The 16,080-nt window shown below is 33.5% G+C and overlaps 2 protein-coding genes across 2 annotated transcripts; both read right to left on the bottom strand.

The window, feature by feature from the left end:
- Positions 1-3,153: 3,153 nt before the first annotated feature.
- On the bottom strand, positions 3,154-5,615 carry Osi14 (DUF1676 domain-containing protein Osi14). The gene is made up of 6 exons (XM_076410614.1): positions 5,612-5,615; positions 5,336-5,499; positions 5,232-5,273; positions 3,920-4,071; positions 3,492-3,864; positions 3,154-3,425 (listed from the first exon to the last, which is right to left on the bottom strand). Exons 1-6 carry the CDS (start codon positions 5,613-5,615, stop codon positions 3,222-3,224), a joined length of 939 nt encoding a protein of 312 aa, XP_076266729.1. The 3' UTR covers positions 3,154-3,221.
- Positions 5,616-9,877: 4,262 nt separating this feature from the next.
- LOC143199872 (uncharacterized) lies at positions 9,878-15,017 on the bottom strand. Its single transcript, XM_076409990.1, has 3 exons — positions 14,899-15,017; positions 13,710-13,933; positions 9,878-10,135 (listed from the first exon to the last, which is right to left on the bottom strand). Exons 1-3 carry the CDS (start codon positions 15,014-15,016, stop codon positions 10,085-10,087), a joined length of 393 nt encoding a protein of 130 aa, XP_076266105.1. The 5' UTR covers position 15,017; the 3' UTR covers positions 9,878-10,084.
- Positions 15,018-16,080: the final 1,063 nt, after the last annotated feature.

The raw sequence follows: 16,080 nt of genomic DNA, 5'->3' as shown, positions 1-16,080 counted from the left end.
ATTCAGGTAAACCAAACGGCATTGGCAATGCACTTTTTCTAGCTATCCTCTAATTTATGGTTTGAAAAATACCTAAGTCGAGGATCTATTACCTCTTCGTTTATTTAAAATCGGTTTCGGGAAAATATAGAAGTCTGAGTGACCTAAATCTGGTGAATGACTAGATAGAGAGATAGATATTATAAATATATCATGAAATTCGTATTTGGTTGTATCATACCCTAGAAACCAAACGTGTAACTCCCATTTTTTTTTATTGACTATGCCTATAAAAATAAGATCAATAAAAAAAGAGACATAGTTATGAATTTTTTACCAAAATTCTTATTTAGTATGGATAGAAGACTTGTTACCCCACCTATTGCTAAATATATGAAAAAAAAATTACAGAAAATATTGTTCAGTATCAAAAACATCAAAAAATTAAATAATTTTAAGATGTCAAAGTAACAGGTCCATTGAAAAGTCCCCGGCCTGACACATAGGTGGCGCTATTAGAATTAAATCCATACGTTTTTTTTTAGTTAGCCCTAACCTTTAAAAGGTGTGTGTATAAATTCGAGAGCCGTCGGAGCATTACTTTGTGAATAATAGCATTTTGAGTGAAGCAACTTTTGTTATGGTGAAAAAAATGGATAAAATGGAATTTCGCGTGCTGATAAAATATTGCTTTTTGAAGGGAAAAATACAGCTGAAGCAAAAACTTGGATCGACGCCGAGTTTTCGGATACTGCCCGAGGAAAATCAACCATCAAGGATTGGTATGCTAAGTTTAGACGTGGTGAAATGAGCACCGAAGACGGTGAACGCAGTGGACGCCCAAAAGAGGTTGTTACCGACGAAAACATTTTAAAAAATCCATAAAATGATTTAGAATTGCCGTAAATTGAAATTGAATGAAATAGCAGACCCTCTAAAGATATTAACTGAACGTGTACATCATATCATTCACCAATATTTTTGTATGAGAAAGCTCTGTGCAAAGGGGGTGCCGCGCGAGCTCACTTTTGACCAACATCAACGACGAGTTGATTATTCGGAGCAGTGTTTGAAGGTGATCAAGTTCAATAAACCCGAGTTTTTGCGTCGACATCTGATAATGGATGAAACATGGCTCCATCATTTCATTCCGAAGTCCAATCATCCGAGTGGACTGCACATGATGAACCCGCTCCAAAGCGTGGGGAAACGCAATAGTCGGCTGGCAAGATTATGGCGTCTGTATTTGGCCATGCTCATGGAATAATTTTCATTGACTACCTTGAAAAAGGAACGACCATCAACAGCGATTATTACATAGTATTATTGTACCGTTCGAAGGACGAAATCGCCTAAAAACGGCCGCATTTGAAGAAAAAGAAAGTTCTGCTTCACCAAGACAATGCGCCGTGTCACAAGTCAGTGAAAATAATGGCAAAATTCCATGAATTGGCCTTCGAATTTCTTCCTAATCCACCGTATTTCATTCAATCATATATATATCATATTGTATATTAAAATCTGCCCAGAGGCAATAAGTATTTGCTATGTTCATATATTCATATTTTCTTTTTTTTGGCTTTAATACGCATTGTTTTCAGTCACATTTGTATTTGATTCAGGTGTGTTTGTAGGTTCACTAATGCTATGGCTGCATCTTCATGAGAGATTAAGATTGTCGTGTCGTCTGCGTATGTTGCCATAGTAGTTATTTTTGTTTTATGTACAGAAGATATAATATAACAGGTAAATTGAAAAGTTCCCGGCTTACCATACTAAAACATATTTTTTGGCAAACTTATTATTTTTTATTCTACATAATTCCCTTCAGGGGTGATACACTGATTATAGCGACCCTCCAACTTTTCGATATCATTTTTGTAGAACGATTTGTCCTTTGCTTCAAAATAGGCCTCAGTTTCGGCGATCACCTCTTCCTTCGACGAAAATTTCTTCCCAGTGAGCATTCTTTTGAAATCTGAGAATGGAAAATGGTCGCTGGGAGCTAGATTTGGAGAATACGGTGGACTAGGAAGCAACTCGAAGCCCAATTCATGGATTTTTGCCATTGTACTCACTGACTTGTGACACGGCAGATTGTCTTGGTGAAGCAGCAGTTTCTTTTTCTTCAAATGCGGTCGTTTTTTAGACGATTTCGTTCTTCGAACGGTCCAATGACGCTATGTAATAGTCGCTGTTGATGGTCTTTCCTTTTTCAAGGTAGTCAATGAAAATTATTCCATTGGCATCCCAAAATACAGACGCCATAATCTTGCCAGCCAATTTTGCGTTTTCCCACGCTTTGGAGTTCATCGTGTGCAGTCCACTCGGATGATTGTCGATTGGGCTTCGGAGTGAAATGATGGAGCCATGTTTCATCCATTGCCATATATCGACGCAAAAATTCGGGTTTATTACGCTTGATCAACTTCAAACACTGCTCCGAATCATCAACTCGTCGTTTTGGTCAAAAGTGAGCTAGCGCGGCACCCACTTTGCATAGAGCTTTCTCATAGCCGAATATTCGTGAATGATATGATGTACACGTTCAGTTGATAACTTTATAGTGTCTGCTATTTCACTCAATTTCAATTTAAGGCCCTTCAAAATCATTTTGTGGTTTTTTGAGCTATTTTGGTAGTTTTTGGCTATATTTCTTTAATAGGCTTTCGCAAATTACAGATAGATAGCATTGATTGTTATTGCAGAAGCTACAGTGTACCATAACTACAATTGGACTGTTATTTTTGTTAGTAATTTTGGTGCTTCAAAATAAGCTAGGTAGTGTAAAATACGAAAAAATGAAACAAAATATCATAGTTTTAGTTAGTAGTTTAGTGATCGATTAGTACACCTCAATTACGCTAATAAGTGGTTATTACTATCCAGTAATTGGATATTATTACCTAAGTAATTACGTAAGTGAATGCACAGCATTTTCTTCTTAATTAAACTATCGTAATCCTAGCCAGTGCTCAGCGATAATGTTCACTTCTCATTTTGATTTGTTTGTCACATGTATAGATATTGTTTCATCTTAAGCTAATTATTTCATCTCTAGCTCGTTTCAAGACCGTTTATTAATACGCATTTAACATTGAAGAGCCTTAAATATTTGTTGAAAGGATTTGGGAGGATCGTTACACAATTAAACATATTGTTAAATATAAAAATATATTCGTTTATAATAAAAATAAATAAAATAAATAAACTTTATAAATAATCATTAAGTAATTTGTTCCTTATTTTTGAGCCGAATAAGCCAGTTCTTGACTGTATCGGATATTGTCGTCGTTATTCACGTCTAATGATCTCGAGTAAGGGTACTGAGCAGACGGAGCACCATAGCCTGAAGATGGTGGAGAATAAGCTGCCGAGGGAGGTCCGTATACTGGCGCGATTTCCCTGTAAGCTGATGACCAGCCTGAAGAATCACTTGCAGTGTTCTGAAAAGTAAATAGAGTGAGGTATAAGATATTTTTACTCACAGTTTCGATTTATCTAATAAATACCTTTCCTCTTCCGAAGAACATTTGAATCAAAAGAATACCAGACAGAACAAGAGCAATTTTTCCAACAATCAATGCCTTAGCAGCGATTAAAGCGACTTTGCCTAAGAATAGAGGTACTAGAGCGGCAGCGGCAGCACCAATTCCCATAGCACTCATCATAAAACCTCCCTTATTTTTGTTCATCTTCTTGCGACCCTCTACCAAAGCTCTGCTGATGGTTTCACTATCGGGCAATTTGACTTTCAAGGTCCTACCAGCGAAAAATCTGGATACGGACTTGGCGATTAGTTCGAGCATTGAGGTTTGGCTTCCTTTAGCTTCTTCCAGTTCTTGACTGAGTTGTTTTCCAGTGCGGAAATTTGAGGTACCATCACTGTAGAATGTTACACCGTGTTAAAGCAGGTTAAGTTAATTTTTTGATGACAAACCTCAGTAATGAAACACCAGGAAGGACCTCGACGTTATCTTTCAACGTAAGAATATCTAAAGACCGAACAATCCTTTCTGTGGCACATCCAGCTATTTCATTAACGTCGTCTTTAAGAACGCATTTGTTTAAGTCAGCTGAAAACTCGGTTTCCTACAAAAAAAAAACACGATAAAAAGGAGATTAATTAATATAACTCTATAATAAATATTATATATTTCTATATTATCTATTTCTATCTATTTATATTAATATTATATATTTTTTAATTAAGTATCTAGCATTTTGTGTTATTAAGGTGGCCTTAGAGATAAAAACATATGCTTCATAACATTATTTAATATACTTGTTCAATAATTTTAAAATGTACCTTCTCTTTTATTGTAATTATTATAAATATCAGACGATATCTTTTGATTTTAGTATCACCTTGTTTTGGAAAATATTATACAGTCTTCAAACTGAGAGAAATATTTTCAATTTTAGTTAAAGGTTTATATTTATAAAATGTGTAATTTTAGGAATAATTATATATAGCACCAAATTAACCACTTTGCTACAAATTACGTATAAATGTACGTTTGGAAAGATCACAGAAAAGTTTATTAAATTAAGTTAATATAATTTATTAAATAAAATAGCTTTAATATAGATCAGGGTTTTGCAATAGGGGCGGTTAGATGTTGCCAGCCTGTGGTGGCAATGCTGTTTTGGTGACAACTGTTTAACATGTTGTCAGTTATTTAGTCACATATATATATATATATATATATGTATGTATAGCTAGATATAAAAGAGCGGCGTAAGTGATTAAATTGTATTATTAAAATTCGGTAAACTCCAGTTTTTGTATATTTATGGACGAGACCCGATTTTTTAGGAGCATAGCTTTGTTCACGAACATAAATGTTGTATTTGGGACGAAGCCAAACCATGAAAGTTTTACCAGATGGTAATTTATTTGAAAAAAGTTACTGTTTGGCGTGTATTTAAATGTCGAAGAGGTGGCGTTAATTAGCTATCAAGTCGTGTGATATTAATAAGCCTATGCCAACAAAATCAATGTAGCCACGATTACTCCTGAGACTAAATCGGATCTATGTGAGAGAGTCATCAAAAATCAGTCAAAATTTCATCACTTGAAAAATGATATATTCCATAAATAATGACTTACATGTACCTTGCAAATAAGGAAAGAGTTTCGTTAATATATCACTCTAATGTACCCCGTATTTTATCGTTTAAAATTGTTATTTTTGACTTCATTTCATAAACAATTAACTCGTAAATAACAAGCAATAATAAGAGCTTACCGAAGGAATAGTGTTTATCTCAACGTTGTTCGGGAAAGGAACCTGGAACAAAAAAAATTAAACAATATTGAAGCATCGGTTTACTAGCTGGCGTCTGAACATACCCCGGAAACAATAGATCCCAAAGCAAGAAGCACGAACGCTAAACTAACAAACTGATTCATGACGAAATGATTCACTCGATTCGGATTGATCACAATCAATAAACACTGTTGTTCTCGCGTCGAAACACCTGGACCTTGTACGATAACCGAGCAGCGGTTGTCGACTTTTTATCTCCAAAACATTACCATTAATATTTATATGTTCAAAACCCCCCTTATTTCGATCACAATACGGGAAGGTGTCACTTATTGTATGTAAAGTGGTAACCGGCCCACCCATTGGTCTGAATTGACCCAGTGAAATCAAAAGTAAAATATTTGCTTTTGGGTGCCCGAAACAAAAAAAAAAGAACCGGATGGAATCAACATAACTGTATTGCTTAGTTACACAAGAATTTGTTTGTTCAAATTTCACTTGCGTTCGGGTGATTAGCGGGTTCCCGCTTGGACAGGTCGAAAAAGGTTCGTCGTTCAGAAGAAATCGATTCTACAAATTAATTCTAAATAAGTCTTTCATTTCACTTTTCTGAGATTCCTAGTATTCCAGTACGCACGTTAAACCAATAACAATGTTATAAAAACCGGAAATATTAATCATTATATGATATTTTTGTACATTTTCAAAGATTGCAAGAATACATCATTTGGATGGATATTTTATATTCGAATTATTTTAGAACTTAACCGAATTTTGTGATACTTTTTAAAACTTTGCCAATGACTATCGCCAAGACGCATAAAAGATAATTAAGCCGGTATATGAAAATTTCTCGTTAGATCATTTATTACATCGATGTTAGCTTCAAGGGCATCGCCGATGGTAATGAAGCTCATATAGTTGCTGTCAGGCTCAAAATTGCTAGCTGCTGTCTCTAAAGATGTTAGGTTAGTATATTTAACTGAAAGATCTTCAGGAATTGTTCATTTTTAAGTTAACGTTTCAGGGATTAATGTGTGAGTGTGAGTGTGTGTGTGAAACAAATGAACTGAACCTTAAAATCTTATAGAAACTTCATGGTTCGTTTTTGATCTCGAGTTATATTTAAACGATTTACTTAAAATTTTGTGAAAATATTTTGTGTATATTCTTATATCTACGCATCTTTCGATTATTATTGCTATTTTTCCATTATTGAGAGAGGATAAAAGACAGGTACGAAAAATTCCTATTTCGTAAAAATTAACTATTTACAGATCGTTAAAAACGTTAGTAACATCTAATTTGTTGATTCATTTTAAATTGTGAGATAGGGTCCTTTAATTCTTGACTGAAATACAGTTGGATATCTCGATTAAATTTTATACCTTAAGTAATCTGTTTTCTATTAGATATATTTACAACTAATCAATGGCCAACGATTAATTTTCATTACTGCAAAACAATAGATTGTAATGTTTTTTTTTGAGGTTGCATAATTATATACAAATTATAATTCATTATTGCCATAATGTATTAGCCATATGTAATACACAAAATATATTATTTATACTATCGACCAACTGTACTATAATATTTTATTACTAAATATATCATATTTTGTATTATATATTAATATTACTATAAATTTTAAGAATTAATTCTGCCGTATCCCTGTTAAATCGCTTTTGTTTAACCAAACAAGTTTGTCATCTTCCTTTTGACAACTAATTCTTTCAAAGCATTTCAATCATATTTCTTAAGACAAAAAGTAAGTGCCTATAATGCATAGTTATTAAATTTTTTCCTTTTTTTTCTTTCCTTTTTCCTAAATGGTGAAAATTAAAATGTCATATAATTTGTTTTAAATTATAACAGAAATCTGAACTATACACACATAATGTAAAACCTTTTAATTGTGGAAAAAAGTGTTATAAAATGTCAGTGGTAACTGTTTACAATCATGTAACAGAATTAGATTAATAATTCAGAATGGGATTATTATAAAATAAGATTCTACAATATGATTTCTTCGATACAAGTATGCTTATAAAACTAAGAATATTGCAATTTTTAACATTAACAATAATAAAATGTTTAATAATAAAATATTAAGGGCAGTCTGCCGCAAAATTATTAATGTATATATATATATATATATATATGTACATATATATGTATATACATATATATATATATATGAATGTACACACACACACACACATATATATATATATATATATATATATATATATATATATATATATATATATATATATATATATATATGTGTGTGTGTGCGTTAGTACATAGGAGATCAGTATTAGTTGAATTTCCTTTTTTTAGTGACAGTATTTTTTACTGATGGGTCTGCGATGTTCTGTTTCAAACCTATAATGATATTCGAACTTGTCACGTTCACTTAGCAATATATGACAGCTTGTCAAACTGTGAGAAACATTTTCATTTAGTTAAATATTTATATCTATTAAATGTGTAATTTTAGGATTAATTATATATAGCACCCAATTAACCACGTTGCTACAAATTACGTTTAAATGTATGTTTGGAAACCTCACAGTTTATTAAATTAAATTAAAAATATGTATTCTTAATAAAATATATAATCTTAAAGATATCTGTAAAGACTTGTTAAATATTAATAATTAATGTAGTAAAAATAACACTCTATATGATTTAATTTATAAACTTCCGTTACTAGTATCAGTGAATATGGGAATGGAGATATTGATATATGGAAAATATAATCGATTTACAAATATATTTGTATAGTCTATTCGTATTCATATGCTAATATGCCTGTAATAATGTGTGACATTAAATTAAAGTGAAAATCTAAAAGTAATCTTTAAACGTTTCTTTTTTTCCTTGTGTTCTTTATAAGTAGAATTTCGTTTAGTCGTGTACACTGCCCAGATATTTTAGTATGACAGGGATTGGCCGAGTAATAAAATACTTACCTTTATGTACGTGCCCAAAGAAATTTAGTAGTAAGACATTAAAAAAGACGCTAAAAGGTTAATGTATAGTATAGTATTGTTAACTTTAAATTTATCTAATAATTCGTATGAAGTAACGTATTTCAAAATTGAATTGAATTGTGATGAGTTGTTCACACTTTATCATAATACATTGGGGAAGAAGTATTTTCTGTTTTTTCTAATGGTTTTAGAGTTATATATCTATAGTAACACTTATTATATGATGCCTGAGGCCATCTGAATGGTAATATTACAGATAATACTTCAGATAAAAAACTAATGCGTTACTCAGCTAAAAGTTGTTGCACTTTGAATATGAAGATTTCAGAGGGTTATTTTGATCATATTGTGATATTTATCAGGCATATAAATTAATTTTAAAGGATTTACAATAGAAGATGATGCTGGGCATTAATCGCATTAGATAATTTTGTAACCAACTTCATGTTGAATACTCACCAACGTCGAAGTGTGAACAATTTTTTTCAGTACCTTGAAAATGTCCGAATTTGTTCCGAATAAATCACATTTGCGGGATATTGTACTTGTTTAACTCATTTTCAAGGAAAAGGTGGTTGAAGGTCATCGAACACTGTGTGGTGTTTACGGCAAACATGCTCCATTGACTTCAACATGTTAATACTGATTTCGACATTTTAAATGTGGTGCTTTTGACAGGATGTGTTTGAGGTGATAATTACGCGAAAAATGATCGAAATACGAGCAAAGGCACAACAATGTTATTCTCCAGCATGGCAACGCTCGACCACATGTTGAAAAATTGGTAAAAGACAGACTTGAAAACATTAAAATGAGAAGTGATACCCCACCCACTTTATTCTCCAGACTTAGCTCCTTCTGATTGTTACTTATTCCGACGTACGAGTTGTCAGTTATCTCAGCAGCGATTCACTTCTTATGAGGATACCAAATGGGTAGATTCGTGAGTAATCTCAAAAGAAGTATTTATTTTCGAGATGGAAAGATGGGGAATGTAGGACTATCGATGGACGGTACTTTGATTAAAATATATTGTACTGACTTTTCATAATATAGGTTAAAATTAAAAAAAATACTTTAAAACTGATTTATTGTTCTAATACCAATAAGACAAAGATACTAAAAATGTTAAGGAAGATCGACATATTTCTTTGCGCGATATCGCTACAGAAGTAAACATCGATTATAAAGCAGTTCTAAGAGCTATTTGCGTAAGACTGGATGCCAAGAGTAGTTGGATATCTGGGTTTCACATAAATTAACAGTAAAAAACTTAATAGATAGTGTTTTTATTTCTATCAACAACCAATGGGGTTGAAGGAGGCGATTAAATAAAGACAATACACATCTTCAGTCACTCTGTAAACATTTAAATGGATTGGCTAAGAACCATGTGACTACTATTTGTTCTTGTCTTTGCAGAAGTTTGTTTTAAAATAAGTTTCTAAAAGCCTATTGCTTATGTTTTTCACTCTGAAATCTCTAGGGTCAAAAAGTATATATATATATATATATATATATATATATATATATATATATATATATATATATTATCACTGAGTTTATCCTATCACTGATTTTGATATATTAAAAGTTATTACTTTAATGGTATTAAAGATTTTAAAAACGAATGAGAATGAGTAAAACATAGAGAAATATATGGTTTGAATGATGACGTCAGAGGTCAACGTAAAAGTGACCCGGTTGTTTGAACATGTAATCTAGATACATAACATTAAAAAATTACAATATTTCAATAGTAATTTAATAAATATTTATTATAATACAATACATACTACTTTTTATAAACTATTTTGTCTCGTGTACCTATTAGCTTCTATCATTCTTCTCCCAAACGTCATGTCCATGGACATAGTGAACCTGTAACCAAATTTTTATTCTATTAAAAAAACTGATTCGAACATTGTCATTGTGAAATATGCGAAACGTTATTCCAATTTTACTGTTCCGTTAATAATATGTTTTCCGTTATGTCTTGAAATTCAAATGACCTACGAAAAAATTTCGATGATATCGTCATCATTTCATCCGCGTGACCTATTTCACTTTCAATATGATTCATAACGATCGGTTCTTTCTTTTATGTGCACATTTTAGTTTACTTTATCACCTGAGAACAATATAGAAAGTAGCATTAATTGGTTTCCATATACATAATTGTTATTCAACATAATTACAATTGTTATATTGTATCCACACCCATATACAGCAAGCTTGAATGGACAAAGGCATATGATATTGTAGTATAGATAAGATAATATATAATTATGATCAGGCATCATGACCTGGAATAAAATAAGAAACTCTTGGCTCCAAGCTCATGTATGAATCTAGCTCGAAAGAGAGCTTGTGTTTAGAAATCAGTCAAGAAATAAAGTAAATACTCAGATATTAGGGATTCAAAAGCAATTTTGCTAGTATATTATCAATAAATTATTCAAGAAATAAACTCGGATTCTTATTCTAAACTACTAGTCAATTGATAACACATGCGTAGACATTAATGTGCGAATTGTTTAAACGTCCAGCTTATTCACTAGTTTTGGCTCTTTCTTATTTCTGGTTTGTTAGTTACTAATACTACTATTTTCCAAATAATCTATAATTTATTTTTACGGTAACTTGAAAACTAGATATAGAAGAGATATAAGCTCATTTTTCTCTATAGTAATAATAATTCACGTTTTAATCATGTTACTATTCTGTTCGAGTGTTATCCAAGAGCAATATTGTGGTGTGCGACCGCTACGATCCTTTAGGCCGCCACGCATTCAACTACACCAAGTTCAAAGGTTGGCAACGCCGGTGGATTGGTACCATGCGGTTCCCGGTTATGAAAGTCCACCATGACGATGTCTCGCTCTCTTTTTCTTTTCTTTACCCCCTTGTTACAGTACCACTTCCACAGCGCCACCGTACTTCCTTTACCTAACCTAATATACTGTAAATTCTCCCGTCGACATCATGTATCATTCAACAACGAAATAAACAAGTATTTCTTTAAGCAGTGTTTTTAGTTCTCATGCAAATTCCTTCCAAAAATAGTAGTGAGTGTTCGGATAAGCAATGGCATCGACAGTCATTCATTCCGACCGACCGACTCGACGAACATTCCTACAATTGGTGACCCCGACGTGATCAAAGTGCCTAAGAGGTGAACCAGCTTAACATAAGCCATTCAACAGGTGCTGGACACGTGCATGGAAAGACAGCACGAGGAATGGAACCCGTTAACATCACATGGTCGACGACATCCCACGAGACTAGCTCGATGGACGAAAACCACAGAAGCCCATCATGTATAAAATCAAGGCATGAACACCCTCGCATCACGAAACGGGACACGTAAGGCAGAACACTTATAGGTACCCTCAAACAAATCGGAACACCCTGAGATGAACGACGTCCTGCTACAACTTCGATGGCAGCTGATCCTGTAAAACTCCTCGTTCATGTTGGGATCCCCATCACTTAAGCAGTACCTAGGCGATTCACTGTGTGATTCCGGATGCACTCCAGAACCTGCACCACATAGAGGTACGTTCCACGGTGGCTCCACTAGGAGGGGAGTGATGTAGTAAACGTTACGACCCTTTAGGCCGCCACGCATTCAACTACTCCAAGTTCAAAAGTTGGCAACGCCGGTGGATTGGTACCATGCGTTTCCCGGCTATAAAAGACCACCACGACGACGTCTCGCTCTCTTTTTCTTTTCTCTACCCCCTTGTAACAGTACCACTTCTACAGTGCTAGCGTACTTCCTTTACCTAACCTAATATACTGTCAATTCGCCCGTCGACATCATGTATCATTCTACAACGAAATAAACAAGTATTTCTTTAAGCAGTGTTTTTAGTTCTCATGCAAATACCTTCCAAAAATAGTAGTGAGTGTTCGGACAAGCACAGTCATTCATTCCGACCGACCGACTCGACGAACATTCCTACAATTGGTGATCCCGACGTGATCAAAGTGCCTAACAGGTAAATCAGCTCAACATAAGCCTTTCGACAGGTGCTTGACACGTGCATGGAAGGACAGCACGAGGAATAGAAACCGTCTACATTACATGGTCGACGACATCCCACGAGACTAGCCCGATGGACGAAAACCACAGAAGCCCATCATGTATAACATCAACACATGAACACCCTCGCATCACGAAACGGGACACGTAACGCAGCACACTTATAGGTACCCTCAAACAAATTGGAACACCCCGAGACGAACGACGTCCTGCTACAACTTCGATAGCAGCTGATCCCATAAAACACCTCGTTCAGGTTGGGATCCCCATCTCATAAGCAGTCCCTGGGTGATTCACTCTGTGATTCCGGATGCACTCCAGAACCTGCACCACATAAAGGTACGTTCCACGGTGGCTCCACTAGGAGGGGAGTGATGTAGTAAACGTTACGACTCTTTAGGTCGCCACGCATTCACCTACACCAAGTTCAAAGGATTGGTACCATGCGTTTCCCGGCTATAAAAAACCACCACGACGACCTCTCGCTCTCTTTTTCTTTTCTCTGTCCCCTTGTAACATATATTCTACCCACTTCCACAGCGCTACCGTACTTCCTTTACCTAACCTAATATGCTGTCAATTCTCCTGTCGACCATGTTCATCATTCAATAACGAAATTGTTGAAAAAGTGTTTCTTCAAGCAGTGTTTTTAGTTCTCGTGCAATTTCCTTCCAAAAATAGTAGTGAGTTTTGAGATAAGCAATCGCATCGACAGTCATTCATTCCGACCGAGCGAACATTCCTACAATGGTATTAACATGAGAATGGAGTCTTTCCTGATGTCGTTTTACCAATTTTTTCATTTTCAAATTAATAGCCGGTATCTAAATGTCTTGGTGTACATTATTGTTCCTATAGTATCTCAGTATATCTACGATATCTTTCGAAGACTTTAAGAAGGTTTCAAAATTTGCTTATACAACGACAGACAGTGTTATTGTTCTTGTTGTATTTGTAGTTTGTATATAAATAAATTTAATATGCACTACTGTATTCTGGTTAAGATGTAAGCGTTAGAAGTTCGGTATGCTGCTTTGGTAACATTTTCTGCAGACCGTTGATAAGCCTGGTATGCCAAATCTTGTCGAAGATGATTCTTCGAAGAAGTACACTTGATCAAGTAATGAATACTTGTTCATAAGACCAAACTGATAGACAGGAATTCGATGTTCTTGCTCTATAATTTGCTTTAACATTATCCAAATTGCTTTTTCGATCATCTTTGATATTACACGTGGCAGCAGTAAATGAAGAGATTAGAGATATGAGCAATCATAGAAGATTATTTTGCAGGAGAGTCGTTTGAATGGGTTATTTTTATAATTATAAAAACATTATTATCATTTCCGTAGGTGTTAACAGCTCAATATTAAATTGTTTAATAAAATATAAAGAAAGTATACGTACATCATGGTGATCAAAGTGGGGAGGTCTTCTAGCCAGTTTGATAAATCCAACAATAGCGGACGTAATCCAACTCATCCCACTTAAAAGAACCGAGATTGTTGCCATTACAGCCATTGCTTTAACTGCTATTGGGAATATAATCATTTTTACCAAGAGAGCGCCAAGAATCCATGTCGTGAGTGTTCTAAATTTTTTCTTGCGTTTTCTGGATTCATAGGAGATTCCTAAAATTATATTGTATTGTATCGATTTTACGAGAAACATTTTATAATATGATCGTTTATAATTCCTGTTACAACACGGTTGGGGAAAAGGAATTTTTTTATATCTTAATAGATAGTTTCACGATGCCATATCTTTAGTAATAATTATTTAGTGAAACTATAGCGCATATTAGTAAAGAATAGCGCATTTGAAAGGTAGTAGCCCATAGAATATTCTAGGAGCAACGATAGATCCATTTGTTTGCTTATTCAGGAGTTATTGCAGTTTGAAAAGCGAGATTCTAGAAGGTCATTTTCGCCTTACTTTACTTACGAACAGGCAGAAATAAAATGTCCACGAACAACAATAATGTGCGAAAAAGGTTGGGTTCGAAATTCGAAGTAGCTTGCACTACAAATATTGATCAAACCATTAAGACAACTGGCTACAGTCAACTATTAATGAAAATGAAGCAATCGTTAAGAAAATATCTCAAAATTGATCAAGTTTAGATAAAAATCAGAGAAGTTTTCGTCATCATAACGCTAAAATACACCTTTAGCCTCTCGGAAAATATTGGGATAAATTGAATAGAATTTTTATTCCCATATTAAATTTCCTATTAAAGTTACAAATAAAATCTGCTTTAATTTTAAATGTTACAAAATAAAAATATATCTTTTTACTGCTTGGAAAATCCAATTAAAACAGAAGTACAATTTAAATGATGAGTACTCCATCATTGAAAAATTTTTGACTATTGATGTCGAGGTTTTAGATGTGATAGTTTTGATATGATTCATAAAAAAGGTTCAACAAGATCCAATAAAAAGAGGTACAAACAAGCTGAAATTGTAATCAGTTTGAACTAAGCAAATGGTTTAGGTGAAAGCTAAATATGCCTCAGATTTAATCCATCCCTTTATTAAACTCTAATTAATTTTGGACATTAATTATACACTAAATAATTTTAATAAATACTGACCTGTTTGTTTGTCTGGTATACTTCGTAAATCATTAACATTATTTAAAAAGAAACAATTTGTGAGGCTAATTAAAACTATTACAAAAACTAAAAGAGCCTTCTGCAGCTTGTACCACATTTTAAATCAGATTGTTTTCAATGTTAAACAAAACCCTTTGGCTACGCTATATGACATTCAGAGACGTACTCACAATAATTTCGATACGAATAAGAGGCCAGTAGACCTTGTTAAACACAATGTGATTATAAACTGTAAAATTGTGCTTTGTGTCAGTCTTCATGTTTTTTTTTTGTAAAGTATACTTTATTATGTTCGCTGTCTATTAATATTTTCGACTCTACTATTTAAAATTGAGAAGGTATTGTTAAATACAACTCTGAATTTCGTATGTTTTTATAAAAAGTCAGAAGCTTGGCCTATTTATGGTCGATTGGAATCGCGAGTAGAAAAATTGCTGGTCTTGGCGAAACTTAAAATTACTAACTACTGAAATGATAGTTTAGTCCATAGCATTATCCAGTTTAGAAGTGGTAAATTTTATGTTTTTGCGTCGATACAGTTTATCGATATATGTTTAAAGTGCAGTATTAAATAACTACGTTTATATACGGACGTTTAGAAAAAAACATACTGCCAAATCCAACTTTTCGAGGCAATTATTGTAATGTGGTTGGGTCTACCATAAGATCTTGAATCAGAAGACGAGATTTTGGAACGTTGTGAATCATAGCGGAGAGCGTTAGAGCTGGCTTTTTGGAAACAAACCTAGATTGTTATGACGTTTTGTGTGGAAAAATTGTGGAAAAACTTGAGATTCGCAGAAGAAAAAAGATAAATTTGAATCAAAATAACACATAAAAATAGCACATTTTTAATTACAAAATTGTTCTTTCATATACCTTTCCAAAAATTTCTGATCTTCTGAAAAACATCTACCACTTTTAATCGCTTCACATTTCATAACTTATGTTATATAACAGGTTAATTGAAAAGTCTCCGGCTTACCATAGTAAAACACATTTTTTTTTGGCAAAATTTATTTATTTTATTCCACATAATTTCCTTCAATGGTAATTCACAGATTATAGCGACTCTCAAATATTTCTATACCATATTTTTAGTACAATTTGTCCTTTGCTTCCAAAAAGGCTTCATTTTCGGCACCTCTTCATTCGATAAAA

This window comes from Rhynchophorus ferrugineus, unplaced genomic scaffold (genome assembly GCF_030347505.1).
Source record: "Rhynchophorus ferrugineus isolate W39M unplaced genomic scaffold, kcgeb_rfMv2 rfM7, whole genome shotgun sequence".
NCBI lineage: Eukaryota > Metazoa > Arthropoda > Insecta > Coleoptera > Curculionidae > Rhynchophorus > Rhynchophorus ferrugineus.
Note: the sequence above shows the minus strand (reverse complement) of the source record. Positions and strands in the feature narration are given on the sequence as shown.